The 21,073-nt window shown below is 38.8% G+C and overlaps 1 protein-coding gene across 1 annotated transcript; it reads left to right on the top strand.

Annotated features, from left to right (window-relative positions):
- Window positions 1–62: 62 nt before the first annotated feature.
- LOC124288433 (dihydropteridine reductase-like) lies at window positions 63–20,715 on the top strand. The gene is given in 7 exon segments (XM_046724952.1): window positions 63–152; window positions 3,222–3,411; window positions 10,540–10,583; window positions 10,585–10,669; window positions 11,783–11,906; window positions 12,084–12,167; window positions 18,653–20,715. Coding segments are annotated over 7 exon segments (717 nt in total). The 3' UTR covers window positions 18,753–20,715.
- Window positions 20,716–21,073: the final 358 nt, after the last annotated feature.

Below are 21,073 nucleotides of genomic sequence, written 5' to 3'. Positions count from 1 at the left end.
GTATAGTTATAGTAAAAAATAATAATGATTTCGATTTGGAAACCTGTCGGCATTGTATCAAGATGGCGGCGCAAGGTGGTCGCGTGTTGGTGTATGGTGGACGAGGTGCACTGGGTTCTGTGATTGTGAAATATTTCAAAGCTCAAAATTATGTACGTGCATTTCTTACGTGATGCTGATTCCATTGCAGTCAAAAGCTTTTCTTCCCAGTCTCGAAATCAGCGTGTAGAACAACTACGGAAGTGGCCTACGTCACAGCTTTGCATCAATCAACATCATAAATCTCTTTGACACTGTCACAGGCCTTGCGCCATTGAGACAGGAGCTGGTGACCTTGGATGACATTCTATTCCTGTTGCATGCTGGTTTTGGTTTTACTTACGAGTCATGCACATGCTGTCTGAAGCATAAAAGAGTGATAAAGCGCCCGCAATATTTTTTGGACGTGCTCTTCTTTAATCTCGGCTAAAGAAAATTTATTGATTTTTAAATTTGAATCGTGGTCAGTATACTTTCTGGCTCTCATATTTTGGAGAAGAACGTTGTAGCCTTCGTGTTTTAAGGAAAAGATGAAACTATGAAATACAAATTGTTTAAACAAATCTTTAGATCCGCCATTCAGATCTCTGATGGAAGAAGAAACATTTAAACATATAGTCACATGAACCTAACGTTTGATCAGGAATATCTGCTATGATCCATATTGTTTTGCATACTTGTTCAAAGTGTAAATTCAGTCCTCTGCATGCAACTTTTTCATCTACATGGATGTATACAATTGATTTTAAAAATCAATACATTATCCTAAATTTAGAGAGGAACGCTTTTCAAAAACATATCAGTTCTTTCTCTTCTGTTAATAATATAATAATAATAATTAATTTGTATAGCGCCTATTTTCCAACTTTGAGCTGCTCAATGGCGCTGAACAGGGTAGATAATTTACATATCATATGCTTGATTAAACAGCCAGCATACATTTATGATTTTTTCATGTATGTGTTTTATACATTTCTGTTATGTTGGTAGTTGATAAGTTATATTTTTAATAATACACCTAGTGACTTAAATCTAAGACATCAATTATTCATCATTGACATTATGTGTATGCGAGACAGCCGACTGTCTCTTGTATTTGTATTAATTCAGTCACCATGACAAGCCAGCTCATAAAGTATCCCATAAAATCTCCCCGAGTCATCATCTTGACTGTCCATCTGTAATCATTTTGTTTCCGGAGCATAACTCGAAAACCGTTTGATATCTTTCAAAAAAATTGGATGATGTATCAAACAGACCCTAAAGTAGTGTTTTTTGCTATTTACTGATTTTGGGCATTTTATTTTAATCGATTTCCATGAAAACAATTTGGATTTTGTCTCAAAAAGGAGTGGATTTCGTTTCCCACGCATAACTAAAAAATTGTTCAATATCTATCAACAACCCTTAGCAGACATATCAAACAGATCCTGAAGTAGTGCCTTGTGCTTCTTGCAGAATTATGGCATTTTTTTCTTGCTTTCAATAAAAACAATTTGGACTTGGTTTAAAAAACCATGAGACACTTTTCATCCAAATCTGGTACATGTATTAACCAATTAACCAAGGGCTGAAGTGGTGCCTTTTGCTATTTAGGAATTCTAAGAAATGAATTTGTTTCCTGATTCCGTGGCAAAATGTTTGACTTTGACTCTGTTCATAGTGGTGTGTTTGTACAGACCATAGCTCTGAAACTAATAGGTATTCTTTCTTGAAACTGTGCGCACACAAAAAACAGGTTGTCCATTGCTGCCTTTTGCTGTTAGTGATCTTTAGGATTTGTATTTTTGTCCCCCGCCGCAATGCGGAACGGGGGACTATGTATTCAGCGGCCTCCGTACGTACGTCCCGATTCTTGTTAATGCGATATCTCATGAACTGTTGTACCCAATGTCTTAAAATTTGGTGACAGCCTACATTGGGGGATTACGCAGACTCCAGTCGATTGGGGTGACCTTGACCTTATTTTCAAGGTCGCCATGACACTTTGACCACTTTTCAAACTCTTGTTAACGCGATATCTCATGGACTGTTGTACCCAATGTCTTCAAATTTGGTGATAGCTTACATTGGGGGATTACACAGACACTGCTGTATTTGGGTCACCTTGACCTTACCTTCAAGGTCACCACGACACTTTGACCGCTTTTCAAACTTATTTAAACGTGATATCTCATAAAACATTGCACCCAATGTTTTCAATTAATGTTGACAGCCTACATTGGGTGATTATGCAGACACCAGTCATTTCAGGCATCATTTATGTGACCAAAAAAATATAAAGTAGTAAATATGGATATTCCATTCTTTAGCGGCGGCGGACATTGCCATATCAGTGGCAAACACTTGTTTTCCAATGACTTTGATAATGGCATGTACTTGACGTAGAAGTTCAAAGTTACGAATCCCAATTCCATGTTATTGTTTTGATAGCTCAATAACTACTCTTGTATACCAACAGACAGATTACACAGAACTTCTCTCATCAAGTTGGACTTTCAGTAACTGTCAGATGATTTGTTCTTTCAAATTTGTAGGGGCCGGGGGGATTTGTCATCTTCTGATGACCTTTGTTTTGAATGTATATGTGGTTAGGATTTGGGGATGAATTTCAAAATTGTCTTTACATTTAGAAGGACATTAAGGCGAACCATAATAATCTTTAGTAGTTACATGTTTGTGGTATGATGCTCATGACTTCAACTGATATTGATACTGATGTTACGATTGCAATATTTGAAATGTGTCTTAACTTCTTTGAGTGGCATTTTAAAAGTTGGGAAGTACAATATGGACAAACTTTATGGATAACAACTTCCTTATTATTAAAGATGGTTTTCTTAATAAAGAAGTTGTTATCCATAAAGTTTGTTTACAGTATGTGTCGTTATAGATTGATATTTCATTGGTTACACTCTACTACAGCAATAGATTATTAACAATCACACAACATTGAGATAGTCTGTAAAATTTAAGACACCACCCAAGTATCTTGTATGTTCATAGGTATTGGTGCATATATTGACTGATGTTGACTGTGTTTTGGTTGAAACACTTCTTGCATCTGTGTGATACACACATTGACTGATGCTGTGAATGTGTGTTGAGGAGGGTTACATTGTAAACTTTGGATGTTTGATAAGCTCTTTGCAGTAGTTGTAACAGAATGTTTCCCCTTTCAGTGGGTAGGCTCCATTGACCTTCACCCCAATGAAGATGCAGATGCCAATGTGATTGTGAAGGTAGCCGAGTCTTGGATAGCACAGGAAGATGACGTTGTGAAGAGCATTGATGGTGTCCTGGGGGAAAATAAGGTGGATGCCATCTTATGTGTTGCTGGGGGCTGGGCTGGAGGCAATGCTGCTTCTAAGGGTATGTTCATGTTTCCTTGTTAGAGTGAGTGAGTTTAGTTTTACGCCATGCTCAGCAATATTCCAGCTATATGGGGGCGGACTGTAAATAATCGAGTCTGGACCAGACAATCCAGTGATCAACAGCATGAGCATCGATCTGCGCAATTGGGAACCGATGACATGTGTCAACCAAGTCAGCGAGCCTGACCACTCAATCCGGTTAGTCGCCTCTTATGACATGCATGGGTTACTAAGGTTCACTCTAACCCGGACCTTCACGGGTCGACCTTATTAGAGGGGGCGGTGGGTAGCCTGTGTTCATCATTAAGTCAGTGTTCAGAAGTACCCCTTTAACTCTCTACTGAATCTTCAGGGTCAGAACTGGTGCCAATCAGTGTATGCTTCAGTCAGGGAGTTGAGATTTACACTGCTTTTAGGAATGTCATGGCAGGGGACACCAGAAATGGGCTCCACACATTGTGCCCATGTGGGTAATGGAACCAGATCTTCGGCATGATGAGCGAACAATTTAACCAGCTACCCTGCCTTCCTGCGTATGCTTCAGTCTTGTTGTAAGAGATGTCACTGGGTTTGATTGCTTGGTTGCCCCATACTGATAATTGATATTCTACCAGCTGCTCATGATGTCAGTCCCTGGTTTGTTTGGTCCGAAGTTGACACTTACTAGATGCTGTAACAGCTGCAATATTGTTGAGTGTGATCAACAAAGGATATAGCATACATTTTAGGCTTGTAATTCAGTAGATGTAATTGTTTAAGTTAAATGCTAGTTTTAAATCTCTATCTGTGATAATGTAGTTGTTACACTGTCCATTCTGGAGAGATATTATAATATAAGTGTATTTTGTATCAATACATTGTGTATGACTTGTTTTAGTCACGATATGGCGGAAATATTGCTGATGTTACTATAAATTCCTAGTGGTTAAAGTTTCATAACAGTAGGGTTTCCCCACATGTTCCCATTTTCTGGTGTCCCCACACATTTGCTGGAATACTAAAGTGCCTCAGGGTCAGCAGGAGGGAGAGCAGGATGAGAGCGCTGACTACCCACGGGCCACAGGCTGGGGGTGGTATCTCTAGAAACCTCAGGTCTCACTCTAGACGTGGTCGGTACCAATAGGGGTGTGGCCAGGGTCTAACTTCTGACACTGATCCACCCAGTGATTGTACGGCGCATCACTCACCCTCTGCTCAGTCAACCACGTCACCTGATGAGTTTTATCATCAATCATTTCTATTTTGGAATGTGTCTGGCTTATCATCTAAATTAACCGATACTGAGTTCCTCATGTATATCAAAACATTTGAGATTATCGGACTTACCGAAACGTGGATTAATGTGATGTTGATAATATATTTGATGACTATGTCACGTTCATGAAACCTGCAGATAAGTTATCTCACTGCGGGAGATTATCAGGTGGCATAGTTGTGCTAGTTAGAAAATGTCTTAGACAATATATTAAATGGTGTATAATTACTGAAAATGCAGTTAACATTTTATTTGATAAGTCATTATGTAACGATAAAGATCTGTTATATTCCTGTGTATATGTACACCCTGAGGGGTCAACTTGATATGAAAAGACAAACGTACATTGTAAAAACGGGATTCAGTTGTTACAGGAAAATCTAGTAGATATATTGTCAGATCATCCAGATGCATCTGTTTTGTGTAGCAGAGATTTCAATGCGAGAACAGGAAATGACCCGGACTTTATTGAGGATGATATACTTGAATATATAGAAACAGACACGTCAAATTGGAAATTCCTAGTAGATCAATTTAACCTCACAAGATTCTGTCGACAAGACTGTTAATTCATTTGGACGATCTTTGGTAGAATTATGTGCTGTTTTGAATATCCATATCATGAATGGGACATGCGGATGACAAAAATATTGGAGATTTTACATTTCTCGGGTCAGTGGGGGCCAGAGAAATTGATTATATCATTGCATCATCATGTCTGTTCTCATCTTGTACTGACTTCAATATACAGTCTCGCACAGAGTTGACATACCTCCCAGTCACGATGAAATTGATTACAGTCCGTTATAGTCAGAAACGGACCGTTGAATTGCAAATTTTATCATTGTACAAAATTGCCACATAAATATAAATAGTACACATGTTTATCATTTACTAATACCCAACAGCTTTCTTATATTTGAAAATTTTCCGTGACTCCACCAAAATAGTTGTTTAAGAAACTATCATCATTGAAAACGTAAAAGTTGTTATCTGTCGCTGCGGTGTGAAACCGCAGAAACGGAACAGCCAGTCATGGCGGGGACATCTCAAAATCTATTCGGAGACCTGTCGGTTCCTCGTCCGTCGAGTGTCATAGTCAATGACTTAAAGGGATGACAAGTGGTGCCACAGTTGCCTGTTGTAAGCCATCCCCGAGACCAGTAACCTTGTTCAATGGCGTTAGCTACCTTGTTGACACAGTTTTGTCTAGTTTCAGTCGTGATTTTGTTAAGGGATTCCTTAACCAAAACCTCTACGTCATGTAATCTAAAAGTTGTGTTTGATCTGGCAACATCTCCTTTGACAATACCCCATATCATTTCAATGGGGTTAAGGTCACAGTGATAGGGTGGAAGTCGCAGAAAATCGTGACCCTTACTTTTTATGTAACTGTCAACTGTGTAGAAAGGTTCACCTTTGTGGGTTTTTATGATCTCATATAGCTGAGGCTTCGTTGCCTTTGAAGGCTGTGCGATCTGAAATTTGTCGAGCCATGATATCATATCACCTTTTCGACTGTTCGATGTCGGGCTTTACTGTCGGGTCCTGCACGCTGTGGTATGGGGCATTGTCCATTACGATAAAAGACTTCTCTGGTAGAGCTGGTACCAACTTGTTTTTAACCCAATCGAGGAAAACCGCACCATTCATCTCGGAATGGTAGTCTCTGTTATCTCTGGACTTTGCCCTAAATACCAAGTCGCAGCCTGGGAGAAAGCCTTTGCTGGAGCAACCAGCATGGAGAATGATTAGTCTCTCCTTCCCTAGAGGCAGCTTTCGTGACCCCTTATCACCCCCATCAGTTACCCACTTTCTGCTGGCAGTGTGCGAGGCATTGACCCAGGTCTCGTCCAAGTACACTGGCTCGAACCCTTTCCTTGCGCTTCTTCTATATGACCCTGAGAAAATTATTTCTCAAGCAAACGATATCAGGGCCGTTCACAGAGAACTGACCTATTCGCCCCCGAAATTTTCTTATAACGATACCGGAAAGAGTGTAAGAGTCGCCAGAGTGTGTACTTTGATACTCTGAGGTTGTGTTCTTGCTTCAAATGCTTTTTTAAAATTTTCAGCGACATGTATTTGCTTTCAGAATAGAGCTTGTTGATAGACTGCCTTACAAGGTTCTTTTGAAAGTTGTCCAAATGTTTTAATTTGTGTGATTTTGACACGACCCCTACCTGCTTCGCATCATCCGCACAATGTTTGTGTTCCAGAACATTTGTCAGTACCCTTGCTGATACTCCTAAAGCTTTTGCTGCCCGCTTACGGATTTTATTAATGGCATAAAATGGTTTGCCCCTTTTGGCTTCAGCACGGAAAAAATCGTACACTTTAATCATCAACTGTTTCATGTCAGCATTCAACTTCATTTTTCATCAGGCATGTGTATCCTGTGCACGACGAGATAGTGCCTGTTCCATTTCTGCGGTTTCACCCCGCCGCGACAGATAACAACTTTTGCGTTTTCAATGATGATAGTTTCTTAAACAACTTTTTTGGTGGCGTCTGGAAAATGTTCAAATATAAGAAAGCTGTTGGGTATTAGTAAATGATAAACATGTGTACTATTTATATTTATGTGGCAATTTTGTACAATGATAAAATTTGCAATTCATCGGTCCGTTTCTGACTCAAATTGACTGTACAACACACAAGTTGGAATATGATGTAATAAGAGATGGTTTGAATCATAGTTATAAGTTTGTTTGGAATGAAGAAAAATCGGATGAGTTTAGACAAAATATGTTCTCAGATAGTGTGCAGGACTTACTCGATAAATGTTTAGATACAGCCTTTAGTGATATCAATCAGAGTATAGAATATATTGCAGAGGCTTTGTGCTCAGCTGCAAATGTGTATGAAACGAAAATTGGCACATAGATATTTTAGTAAGAACAGCCCATGGTTTGATAGTGAATGTAGGCGTTTGAAAGCTGAGCGTTGCCGGAAATTAAATCAGTTCAGAATTTATAAAGACAAACAGCACTTAGATGAGTACCATTTAGTTAGAAGCCTATATAACGCTAAGTGTAAGCAGAAAAGAACAGAATACTATAAACAAAAACAGATAAAACTAGAAAACTATATCAATTCTAAAGAGTTTTGGTCAATCCTTCTAGGCTGGAATGGTAAACAGTCTACAAAACATGATATCAGTACCCGTGAGTGGTTTAAACATATCAAACAATTGTTTACATCAACTAGCAATGATGTAATGGAGGATGTAAGTGCTGGCCACGAGTGTACTAATGTACGTACAAGCACACCAACTGACTTTGACCTATTGACTAACGATATTCTAGATCCACCTATTACCAGACAAGAAATTATAGATAGTATAAGACACTTAAGGGTAATAAAGCAGCGGGTGTTGATAATATTTTACCTGAATTTATTAAATATTCTGAAGATATCTTATTACCTTACTTTGAGTTGATTTTTAATGTTATTTTAGAGAGCTGTAATTTTCCATCGTCTTGGACTATTGGAATTATTATTCCAATTCATAAAAGCGGAACATTAATAATGTTGAGAATTATAGAGGTATGAATCTGTTCAGTATATTGGGAAAGGTTTTGTCTATATCATCAACAAGAGCTTGACTTATTGGGCAAATACTTTGATAAAATAGATGAATCTCAAGCTGGCTTTAGGGCAGGATGAGGCACTGTTGATAACATCTTTATACTAAATTCAATTGTTCAAAAGTGTCTAAATACAAAGGGAAAGAAAATGTATGCTTTGTTTGTCGATTTTAAGAAAGCGTTTGATTCAATACAGAGAGAAAAACTTTGGGGGATAATGCAAAAACATGGTATTAGCTCTAAGATGAATAGACTGCTACAGAAGATATATGATGTGAAAGTTTGCATCAGAAATAATTATGAAATATCAGATACCTTCAATTGCAATGCTGGGCTGAGACATGGCTGTATTTTGAGTCCATTCCTGTTCTCAATGTTCATTAATGAATTTGCTTCGATAATACAACAGAATGGTACTCATAGATCCAGTTACATCCCTGTTTGACACAGTTGTTTTTATTGTTGTTTGCTGATGATATGATTTTGTTTGCGACTACTGTTGTTGGATTACAAAGGCATATACATGAGTTGGAACATTATTGCAATGAGGCAGGATTAACTGTTAATTTTGAGAAAACTAGAATAGTTGTATTCAAAAATGGGGGCAAACTATCTAAAACGGAAAAATGGTATTATAAAGGAGAGCCGCTCCAAGTCACACAATCATATATATATCTTGGAGTCTACTTCACTAATCGTCTTGGCTTTTCAGCACATACTAAATATTGTTCAACACAAGCCAAAAAGGTACTTATTGGGGTTCTCAAAAGCATTCACAAACTCAGATATTGATTATCATTCCTTTTCAAAATATTTGATAAAAAAATCCTTCCTATTCTATTGTATGGTTCAGAGGTATGGGGTTTCAATCATTTTGAGGTAATTGAGAAAATACGCTTTATATACTTGCAATACATTTTAGGAGTGAAAGCAAGTACACCTAATGCCATGGTATATGGAGATTGTGGAAGATTTCCCATACCACATTTTTGCTAAAGCTAGAATAATAAAATATTGATATGTCTGTTATATATGCCATCTGATCGATACCTCTAGACAGTGTTATGATATGATGTTAATGTACGATAACAACGGAAGACTAACTGCGTGACTAACATTCTCGAGAATTGTTAAATACAATAGGTTTTGGGATGGTATGGCAAAAAGGCAAATGTTGACTTTCATACACATTTTGTGAATAATGTTACTCAAAGGCTCAAAGATATATATACACAAGAATGGGTTGTAGCACTGTCATTGTCAAGTAAATGTTTCTATTATAGAATGTTTAAACCCATATATACAGAGAGAATTATCTGTTTTCACTAAATATCATGAAATTCTCAAAGGCATTTGCTCAGTTTAGGTGTTCCTTGGCAATTGAAACAGGGAGATATCATAAAATAGAGAGAGAAAATAGAATTTATACATTTTGTGATCTTAATTGTGTAGAAGATGAATATCACTTCCTCTTAATTTGCCCATTATATTGTGATTTGAGAAAAAAAATATGTCCCAACATATTATTCTGTATATCCCGATAGGGAGAAATTTTCTTTGTTAATGAGTACTGATGACAATGTTCTTATCTGTAAGTTGTCAACCTTTATCTATCAGGCATTGTCTCTAAGAAATAACATAATAATTCATAGAATGTATGTACTTATATTGTTATTTGATATGATATGGTATGATGTGGTGTGGTGTGGTGTGATATATGATATGATATGATATGATATGGTGTGATATCGTGTGTTATGATATGATGTGATACGACATAGTATGTGTAATGCGATGTTATATGATGTGATACATTTTGATGTGATATGACATATTGTGATGTGACTATATTATTATTTTCTATGATATTGCATAGATAAAAGCAGTCAGTCTTGTATACTATGGGCTAGTCTGTCGTACAGACCCTGAAGCAAATATATCCAAGAAAGCCTACGCAAGTCTAGAAAATGTGGCAAGTCTAGATTTACTCAGCTTCAGGGCTCCTTTTCATTATATTATATTGTTTTACTATGAACTTTTTTCAGTAATATATGTTCATTTCAGAGACTAGTTGTTAATCTAACTATGGGCCTGTGGCCTTCAGTATAAATAAAGATTGATTACTAATGTCCCGATACTTGCCCTTGTAAACTTACAGGATGGTCTTGTCTGACTATTTATCATGTTTGTGTTATCATTCTGGCATTCTGGTAGTCAGAAACACAAGTTGTTTGTCCTGCTTGAACCATGTTGATAACAGCTTGTGTTGCCATGGTTACAGATCTGGTGAAGAATGCAGACATGATGTGGAAGCAGAGTGTATGGATCGCCGGTGCTCTCCTCCAGTATTGCAGCCAAGTACCTGGGAAGGAGGGGATGAAATTTTACACTACCTACACCTACACCTACACCCCTCACCCTCACCCACACCTACATCCTCACTTTGCACACCCCACACCACACTCTACTCACACCTCCACACCTACACTCCACACCTACACCCACACCTTCACACTCCACACTCCACACCCCTCACCCACACCCTCACTCACACCTCAACTACACCCCCACACCTCCTCACCCACACTCCACACCTCACCCACAACCACACCTCACCCACACTCCACACCCACACCCCACACCACACCACCACACCACACCCGCACCACACCACACCACACCACCACACTACCACACCACACCACACCACACCACACCCACACCCTCACCACACTCACCCACACCTCACCCTCACCCACACCCTCACCCTCACCCACACCCCACATCCTCACCCTCACCCACACCCACACTCACATCCTCACTTTTGCCCACACCCACACACCACACCCTCACTCACACCCTCACCCACACCCACATATCACACTCCATTAATTCCCACACCTCACCCACACCCACACTCCACACCCACACCCACACTTCTCACCCTCACCCACACCCACATCCTCACTTCTGCCTCGAACTCCACACCTGTCTCTTTACATTCAATTCCCTAATTCACCCTCACCCACACCCCACACCCACACCCTCACCCTCCTCACCTTCACCCCTCACCCACATCACCTCTCACCCACACCATCACCATCACACACCCTCATACCCCTCACCCACACCCACACATCCTCACCCTCACCCTCACCCTCACCCACACCCACACCCACCACACACCCTAATCCACACCGACACCTACACCCTAACGCTCACCCTCACCCTCACCCACACTCTCACCCTCATCCTTATCTTCACTTTTATCCACATCCACACCCACTCCTGAATTTCCCAGGTATGGTCCAGCTTAGACTTGTTTCCCCTTTATTTCCCAGGCCATCCCTCACCTCACACTCACCTCACTTTCACCCTCACCCACACCCTAATCCACACCGACACCCACACCTCTAACGCCACCCTCACTCCCTCACCCACACACTCTCACCCCTCATCCTTATCTTCACTTTTATCCACATCCACACCCACTCCTGAATTTCCCAGATCGGTTAGACTTTGTTTCCCTTTATTTCCCAGGTATGATCGGTATGGTCTGGCCAAGGCTGCCGCCCACCAGCTGGTGAAGAGTCTTGCTGCTAATGAGAGTGGGATGCCTGCCAACAGCCTATCAGCTGCCATACTGCCGTAGGTTCTGGACATTCAAAGCATTTGCTGGAACCATTTCCAGGCACTTTGAAACTTGGTCACTTAAATTGCTGAAACTTAAGTCCATTATTTTCACACTGGGTCACTTGACATTCACATCAGTTTAAGTTTGTATTCTGACACTGAAACATGAAATGCTCCCTGTCGTTGTTTCAGTGTGACGCTTGACACGCCCATGAACCGGAAGTTCATGCCCAACGCAGATTTCAGCACCTGGACCCCACTCGAGTTTGTTGCTGAGTAAGTGCTTCTTTGAAAAGTCTGTCTCCAATAAACAATACTTTATCCAAATGATGGCAGGGATTTTACAATTGTATGGATACAGAATATAGTAGAGCACAAGCTACTGTGCCCAACTGATGATGTTCATGGTTAATTCCCTGGGACTGGGATCCCCACAGACCCAGTACTTCTCCTTGAGTCGTAAAGATCACATATACTCTTGGGGGTACAAATACATAAATAACTAATTGACATCGTTATAAATGAAACCCTATCACAGGGTTCGAAATCTACGATAGTCCACTAGCCCAAGGCTAGTAAATCTCCCGGAGGACTACCAAAACATCTAACAGTACTAGTCCGCCGGGCTACCAGGCAGTAGTCGCATCAAAATGATATAGAACTTTAGGAACCTAACTAACATATGATTCATTAATTAAATCTATCACTTTTCACAATGTCTGAAAACACTTATTACATTTCAAATGACCATATGTTATCGTCAAACTTAAAATTAAAAGCTATTTTTCGCAATGTTATTTGAAAAAACGATTTTCGGACACATGCTTCGGCAACGGGTCCACATCAAAGTTGTTAAAGAGCAAAGTAACGATGTTTCGAGATGATAATTAAACAAATTGAATAAATTGAAGAATATATTCAATAACGGTACTCATAAAAGTTGTCAAACCTACATTATAACTTACTATTCCGATCTTTATTGTGCGATCGTGTAATGTAATTCAAGTGACATCTCGGCTTTTGTCGCCTCGAACTTCGTGATCGGACACGATGTTTAATGCTAAAATATATGCATGAAGCATTTTTGTCACAGGTCATAACCTAGCATGATACGTCCACTAAGTTCCATAATATACGTATAGTGGTGATCTTTTGCGTAACACGCTCAGAATAGCATGATTTTACCCAAAACTTTCATATGAATCTAAAAGTTTTAGCCATTTACGGCGGTATCCATTGCTGTAATATGATTGGCTGCCTTAAGTCACGTGTGATTTTGACCAATCACGATACTAAGTAGCAGACTGTGACAGAAAAGCGACATTAGAAACCAATCTTTAACCAATCAAATCGCTTCTACAACTGTGAAAATACTCTTGGCAAGGGTATAGTGATATAGTTGATGTTCAGAGCTTCGAACGATACCGCCATCAAACGAATCACCTCACTTGTTTTTATACCTAAGCTTCAAAACGGAGGTATTTCCACTGTTGTATCAATTAACGAAAGGAAAGCCAATGTTATCGGGAAATAGACTCGACCATACATATTATTTGAGAAATATCTTTATAATAGTTTTCCGATTGCGTAAACATGAAAAATAGAAAAGAAAAACGTAAGGGGATAATTATGACATGTTACAAATGGAAAAATTCGCTGCATTTTTTGCTTCCTTCGTGGTTTATCTGGACATTATAAATGTATAAGCTTGCATTTTCATTAAATATTAACTTATTTACGTTGTAGTTGTGTTATTAGAATAATATGATCATATCCATCTGTCATGACTGAATTAAACTATGCCAAAACATATTGTGTGTTTAACATAGAGATTTTTTCTGGGTTACATCTTCTTTTTATTCTCGAGTACAACGTTTCAGGGCTTGTTCTGGCCCCATCATCAGGTAAACTGAACAGTAACTGTTAACTCTGGCCGTGACGTCACAATGCTTATGACGTCACAATGATATTACGACGCAATACATGTGGTGGTCAGTAGATACAGATGACATGGCTCATACAAAATTATTTATTGAATTAGAAATGTACAGAGACGTATTTATAAATATATAGAATGTAAAGTAATAGCAGTGTATACATAGAAATTATGCTTTATACATGGGAACAGTGACGAGGGTAGGGTAGTGTCTTATTGTTTTATGTACCATGCATTTGGGAGGTAGACACCCTGGTCCCTGTTTATTGCTGGTTTTGTGCGTTTGATGAAGATAGCTTCAATCAACTTGCGTTTACGCCAGGCACTGATGTTTTTTGAGAGGACTTCAGTTTCCCAGTCAATTTCATGATCGGGATTATTCATAATGTGTTCAGAAACTGCAGATTTCCCAAATGCATGGTACATAAAACAATAAGACAATACCCTACCCTCGTCATTGTTCCCATGTATAAAGCATAATTTCTATGTATACACTGCTATTACTTTACATTCTATATATTTATAAATACGTCTCTGTACATTTCTAATTCAATCAACAATTTTGTATGAGCCATGTCATCTGTATCTATTGACCACCACATGTATTGCGTCGTCATATCATTGTGACGTCACGGCCAGAGTTAACAGTTACTGTTCAGTTTACCTGATGATGGGGCCAGAACAAGCCCTGAAACGTTGTCCTCGAGAATAAAAAGAAGATGTAACCCAGAAAAAATCTCTATGTTCATCAAATATCATCTTCTAAAATGCCAATCAAGCATCTAATATTGTGTTTTTGTTTGTTATGATACCACACCTCTGCCAATACTGCTTGACAAGTCAAATTAATTAGTTGGTTTATTAAAGATTGAAATTTGAGGACTACCAAAATTGTGTGAGGACTAGTAGTTTGGTGAGAGTCACTAGTCCTCAAGGCTAGTAGACTTTTCAAAGAGATTTCTAACCCTGCTGTCATTAAAACTACTCTTTTCGATCTTTAAATAACTTAAATCAACCTTTTTTACAACAGTGCTCAATTCTCACGTGCGAACGAAATTTCAACCAATCAGAGGGGCGCGTCTCTGTGACGTCATTTGAGGAATAGATATGAGGGCCGATGTAGAAATCATGTACATTTCAGGGGGTAAATTATCTTGTTTACAGGTTTGTATGAACCTGAAATCGTGACAATTGTTGTGAAAAATGAAAGCTATATGTTCTCCCAATCTACTGTTAATTAATTTTGTCACCTGCTTTGCCTAGCTTCCGAGTTATAACTTGTTTTCATAGACGATTCTGTCAAAATCGCTTGGTGTCGCTAAGCCTTATTTGGTCGAACCAGACGCTATTGATAGTGAAAACGATGATCAGCCTCGCTCATCACGGTTACGGTTAATTTCTTCAACCTAAACAGTGCGACATTAGGAAGGCTGGATGCCCATCAGATGCCGTTATTTGAAAATATCCCCGGTAGTTCTTGTCTGAGTGTAATAAAGTATCAAAGCAGTGTGGGCTTTTTCAGGTTTTCTAATGCCTGGATGGTATAATGACTGATCCAAATTGATCCCATTTCTGTGGATTTTTTACCTCGATATTTAATCATATCATGTAAAAATATGACGTCTATTACGTATGATCTTCAACATTGATATTTGATTTATTTGAATCCGTAAACTAAACAACCCCAGAAGAATCTGGAAATTTACTTAGGTAAATAGGTACATACAGTTTTAGCACACAGCAAATGCTTATATGTATTTCTTATGCAACAATGAAGTTCTGTTCGTATTCTCAAAACAGTGTTGGCCCATAAGTTTTCACATGCAATTAAAATTGCATGCAATACAGCAATTAATACTCCCTTGGTAACCCGTGTTAGGTGGTATAAACCTACACATGTTATTTGTCATCATTCACTTGATGGTCAGTTAATGAATTTATAACAGGTATAATTAGTGGTAACACCACTTAGATTACCCGACAACGGTTCCTATTTGGCATTTCTTGTGTCTGGAGTAAATACTCAACATTATAAACCGATAACACGCTGATTGATTAATTACTTTTATCTTGCACAGCGGATTTGTCAAAAGGTAGTGTTTATGTATGTAGATTTACTAATCTATACTGAATACACTCTGTCTTAAAGTGTCTGTGTAAAAACAATGTCCTTCTTTCAAAGGATTAACCACCAATACATTGATTGATAGCTCATTATTGGCTAACTAAATTAGTTTTTTTAAAGAATGGTGGACATTATGCAATTAGTTGCCAGGTGGGCTATCTTGGGTGACCAATGAGACTATACACCAATGTGAAAAAACCTGGAACGGTATATCACTTTTTCGCATATTAGACTGTTAAAAGACACATCACTTGGAACAGCTGCAGATGAATGGCATATCACTCGTTTTTGTGGATATTGATGGATACATTCCTCGAACAAGGTAATAGCCTGACATTGTTCCTATAACTTTAGTCTGTTTTAAGTTAATATTTGCATTTTGTTTTTATTCATTTGTCGTAGCTTTCAACAGAATCATTGTTTTTCGCAGTGAAGTGTAATGAGAGACTAGGGCATGTGTGCGAATTATGATTCACATTGGCAAACTATAAACTGTCTAGATATCACAGTCCTGTTATAAATTCACCATAAGTATCAGCAGATTGCCTGCTTTTTATTCAGTTTCAAAATGCATACAAGTATGATAATAAACTAATTAGGATTATAATACCATATGTAAAGACGTACATTGACTAGTATCTACATACTGGTGAGTGGACGTTAACTACGTGAATGTAGCAAGAAATTTATCGCGCAGTATTTTCACCCTAGTACATTGACTAGTATCTACATACTGGTGAGTGGACGTTTTCCGCGTGAATGTAGCAAGAAATTTATTGCGCAGTATTGTCACTTCGACCCCCACCTCGCTTCCGTGGAAGAAATCGTTATGTTACAAGTTGTGTCATGCAAAATCCTTTTGGTCATGATTCAGATACATATTTAATTACAAGTAGAAAGTAGTTTTGATTTTCTAACTTGATGAAAACAAACCATAATCTCATTACTTCTTTAACAGACTTTAGCTAGTGACTTCACGATTTTTAAAAATGGCGGCGCCCTATCGCGAACATCCGCCAGTCTGAGAATAAATGCTCTTTAGGTTTGTTTTCACCGAGTTACAAAATCAAAACTACTTTATACTGGTAGTAAAGTATGTATTTGATTGATGGCCAATAGGATTTTGCATGACATAGCTTATAACATAACAATTTCTCTCGTGGAAGCGAGGTGGGTGTCAATATAACACTACTTACAATATTATTGTCACCTTGACCACAACCTCGCTTGCGAGGAAGAAATTGTTATGTTACAAGTTGTGTTATGGAAAATCTTTATGGTCATCAATCATATACATATTTTACTACAACTAGTAAGTAGTTTTGATTCTTTAACTTCCGTGAAGCGATCTGAACACAAGTAAGATATCATTCCAGGCTTCCACAACGCTCGCTTCGCACTCACAAACATAACCCATTTAGCATGAACTACGGGGTCGGGTGGAACTCAGTGCATGGTGACACCATCACCCGACCCCTAGGAGCAACTGACGGCAACGCAACGATTCGGCATGTCTTCGTTGACGTCAAGAAATCAGCAAAATGACGAGCTTGTTTTACATTTTACATACAACTAACTGAAAATCCTTCCTCATATGACGTCACTTCCTGTTCGCTGTAGTGTTCTGGCGACAGAGTTTCGTAACCGCTCTGGTTTTGTTGGCGAGCGAGAGTGAAGCAGGCGACATTTTGGCAACTTTAATCACTCGGTATTCATTAACCACAAGTTTTTTAAGAACGAAATTGGTGTTAAGACTAACCATACGTCTTTCATATGTAATGGTTAAAAGAGTACAAAATACAAAAGTTTATTCGTTCTTTAACCCCTGCAACAATGTCTGAGAGGTTTGGGTGTTTTGCTGTTCTCATTCTTCCATCTTTCTTGTATCTATTTTATAATGTTTCCAGGGTGATTTGGAAACCCTTTTAATGATTTGTTATAAAACAGACTAAACTTAGACATTTTGTACACATATTCTGTTAGTTATGTCTTACTTCGTGCAAGGTGTCTGCATGGGAAGTAGTTTTCTGAGTAATACTTATGAGTAAAATATTACACTGATATGCTATGTTTCCTTCTGGAGTTACTCAAACACTCATGATGGCCAAGAGTTATGTCCCTTGGATGCCTGATGTCATGTCTTTTTGATCTAACACTGTGTTTGTCATGATTCAGGAGATGAAGTGAAGTATTGTGAAGTTACACGTGATACTGATCTATATACATTACCCATGTATTGATGTATAAATTTCACTTGCTTTTCTAATTTATTTTATGATGTAAAGTTTAACAACAGCCTGGCCTGATAACCACTGGGGAGGGCATTGACTTTCTGCCTGTCATTGAACAAAATGGTTGGAAGCAAAAACTTGTGAAGCAGCCATGATGAGAATTTCATTGAATTGAACTAACCATGACACACATCACGAGATGTAGGCATTATCGTGACACCTCTGACTGGACATCAGCTGTAGCTGGTTTCAGAACTTGTTTCCGACAATATCAGACCCTGCTCTAACCTTGACACTGCTCCAACCTTGACCCTACTCTATCCTTGACCCTACTCTATCCTTGATTCTGCTCTAACCTTGACCCTACTCTATCCTTGACCCTGCTCTAACCTTGACCCTGCTCTAACCTTGACCCTGCTCTAACCTTGACCCTGCTGGTGGTTCTGACCATACTGCTGTTCTATTACAGACTGTTCTACAAGTGGACAGCTGGAACAGACCGTCCAGCCAATGGAAGCTTAGTGAAGCTGATCACAAAGGACAGCAAGACTGACCTGGTCATCGTTTGAAGACCCTGCTGGAGGCGCCATGTGAAGCCCATGGGGTTTCTGTGTCGGTACTGTGTGTCGTTCATGGGAATTCGATGTGTGTTCCCTGTGAGGATGATGTGAAGGTCATCAGGTTGTTGTGTAGACAAGAAGGGAAGTAGAACCCATCTGTGTTGTCCTCATGTTGTGAGTAAGGTGTGCAGGGATTACATGTAAATCAAATGTCACAAATTATTTGTTATATGGTCAGGGTTTTATTTTATACCAGTTTTTGATGGCTTAATCCTTGTACTTGTCATTGATTCTTGTATTTTGCCAAAGATATTTTGATAGTGATGTATGAAATTTTATGAGGCATTTCTTTTACAAACAAATCATGACATTCCATTAGGCAAGAGATGTGATCGTCTTTTGATGAAAATGTTGAGGACTGGTGATGTTGACACAAATCAACCACATTGATATTAGTCAGGCTAAGGGTTTCTGCATTGATTTTGTTATAGGCTTTCTGTTAACATTTGGTTATTTTATGCTTGATCTTCAAATGACAACGATGCATCGGTACTGTGTTGTGTGTTCCGACTTAACCACAGACAGACTATTGGCTCTCAGAGTGCAGATTTAATACACACATAACAGAAAGCAGTAACTTACATGTGCCGTGAGACTTGTCCATTCAATCAGACCTGTCTCTTCAGTCAGACTTGCCTATTCAGTCAGACTTGCCTATCCAGTCAGACTTGCCTATCCAGTCAGACTTGTCCATTCAGTCATACCTGTCTAAGGCTTATGAATATTATTTTGGCCTATTCAGCAGACAATGATGTCATATGTATGAAGATTAAAATCTGAATAGCATTTGTCAAACAGCATGTTCTTTATTTGCATGATAATTAATAATTGATGCAGTGCTATGAAGTAGAAGAGTTGAGTCATGGATTGCCTGGTGGTGGTGGTGGCGGCAGTCACTCGTCATGTTCAAAACACACTTGGGGGACAATGTGTAAAGCCAGTCTCTACTGTCAACAGATGGTGCTGGAGAAGTGCTAGCATGGCGTAACACTCAACTCACTCACTTATCCTTATTTATGTTTGAAAGATCTTCTAGTCATGGACAGTCCTGTGGACTTTGATTTATGATGTTGTCAAGCGCTACAAGTGTGCCGGCCAGTGTTGTGGCTGGGGGACGTGATTGTGTTCATTCTTCGGCAGCTTCACTCCACTTTTGTTTTCAGTCTTCCTTGTTTGTTGTTTGAAGGTGCTTTGTTTGTTTTGATTTTGAATTGATTTTTAACTGCATTTAATGAAATAATCATTTTGACTGCTTGGCAAGGGATATATTGGTGTGAGTATTGTACGATTTGCCATGACAAACTGCTAGATCCACAAAACCTTTTATGTTGATGTCACAATAGTAGGTATATTATGTACCTTTCCATATGTAGCTCTTTATTAATGGCTTGATTTTGCCAATGAATGTTGAAGTCTCTAATCAGAATAATTTCCTGTGTTAAGTAGTAATGCTGATTGATATTGTCACCTATTGTAATAGTACTCCAATAGAATTACATAGTATTATTCTGTCTGTTTACAAAGTTAGATCTGCTAAAAACTCTCAAAGGATATGTTACTGTTACATTCTTACACCACTTTTTTGTTGGACAATTTACACAGAAAATAAATATATATGGCAAATGAGATCCTGCATACATGAATGGCACAACTTATCATTGATGTGCTAGAACCAGACACTTGTAGCAGGGGAAATGACAAAGCTACAGTGTCCTATTTTTGAATGTTTAAATCACAAGGGTTTGGGGATAAGATGATCAGCTCGCATAACACAGTGGATATGACAGTAGCGTATCACTTTGTGGAGGGTCTTCCAGCAGACAGAGGGTGCAAGAAACCCTCAACACACTGTTGCCTGTACTACAAGTGTGCGGTCGTTATGATCCATAGCAATAAATTATCTGTATTTCAAGTCATTCCTTTATGTTGTAATTTCCAGTCTGACTGAGTTTGGTTTTAAGCCGCTTTTAGCAATATTCCAGGAACATCACGGCAGGGGACACCAGAAATGGGCTTTACACATTGTACCCATGTGGGGATTCGAACCTGGGTCTTCGACGTGATGAGCCAGTACTTTAACCACTGGGCTAACCCACTGCCCCTCATTTCCACAGTACTGAATATGACTGTAATATATGCTTAAATTGTGTGTTAAAATTTGTGTCCCCCATCATGATATTGCTGGAATGTTGGTAAAAGTGGTGTGAAACTAAACTCACTCTCAGATTTGTGCTTTGTCAATGCTTCCACTGTGGATTTTTCTTGATCAC

This window comes from Haliotis rubra, unplaced genomic scaffold, assembly GCF_003918875.1.
Source record: "Haliotis rubra isolate DU_JTF1 unplaced genomic scaffold, ASM391887v1 Scf418, whole genome shotgun sequence".
NCBI lineage: Eukaryota > Metazoa > Mollusca > Gastropoda > Lepetellida > Haliotidae > Haliotis > Haliotis rubra.
This window is presented reverse-complemented; position numbering and strand designations above follow the sequence as displayed.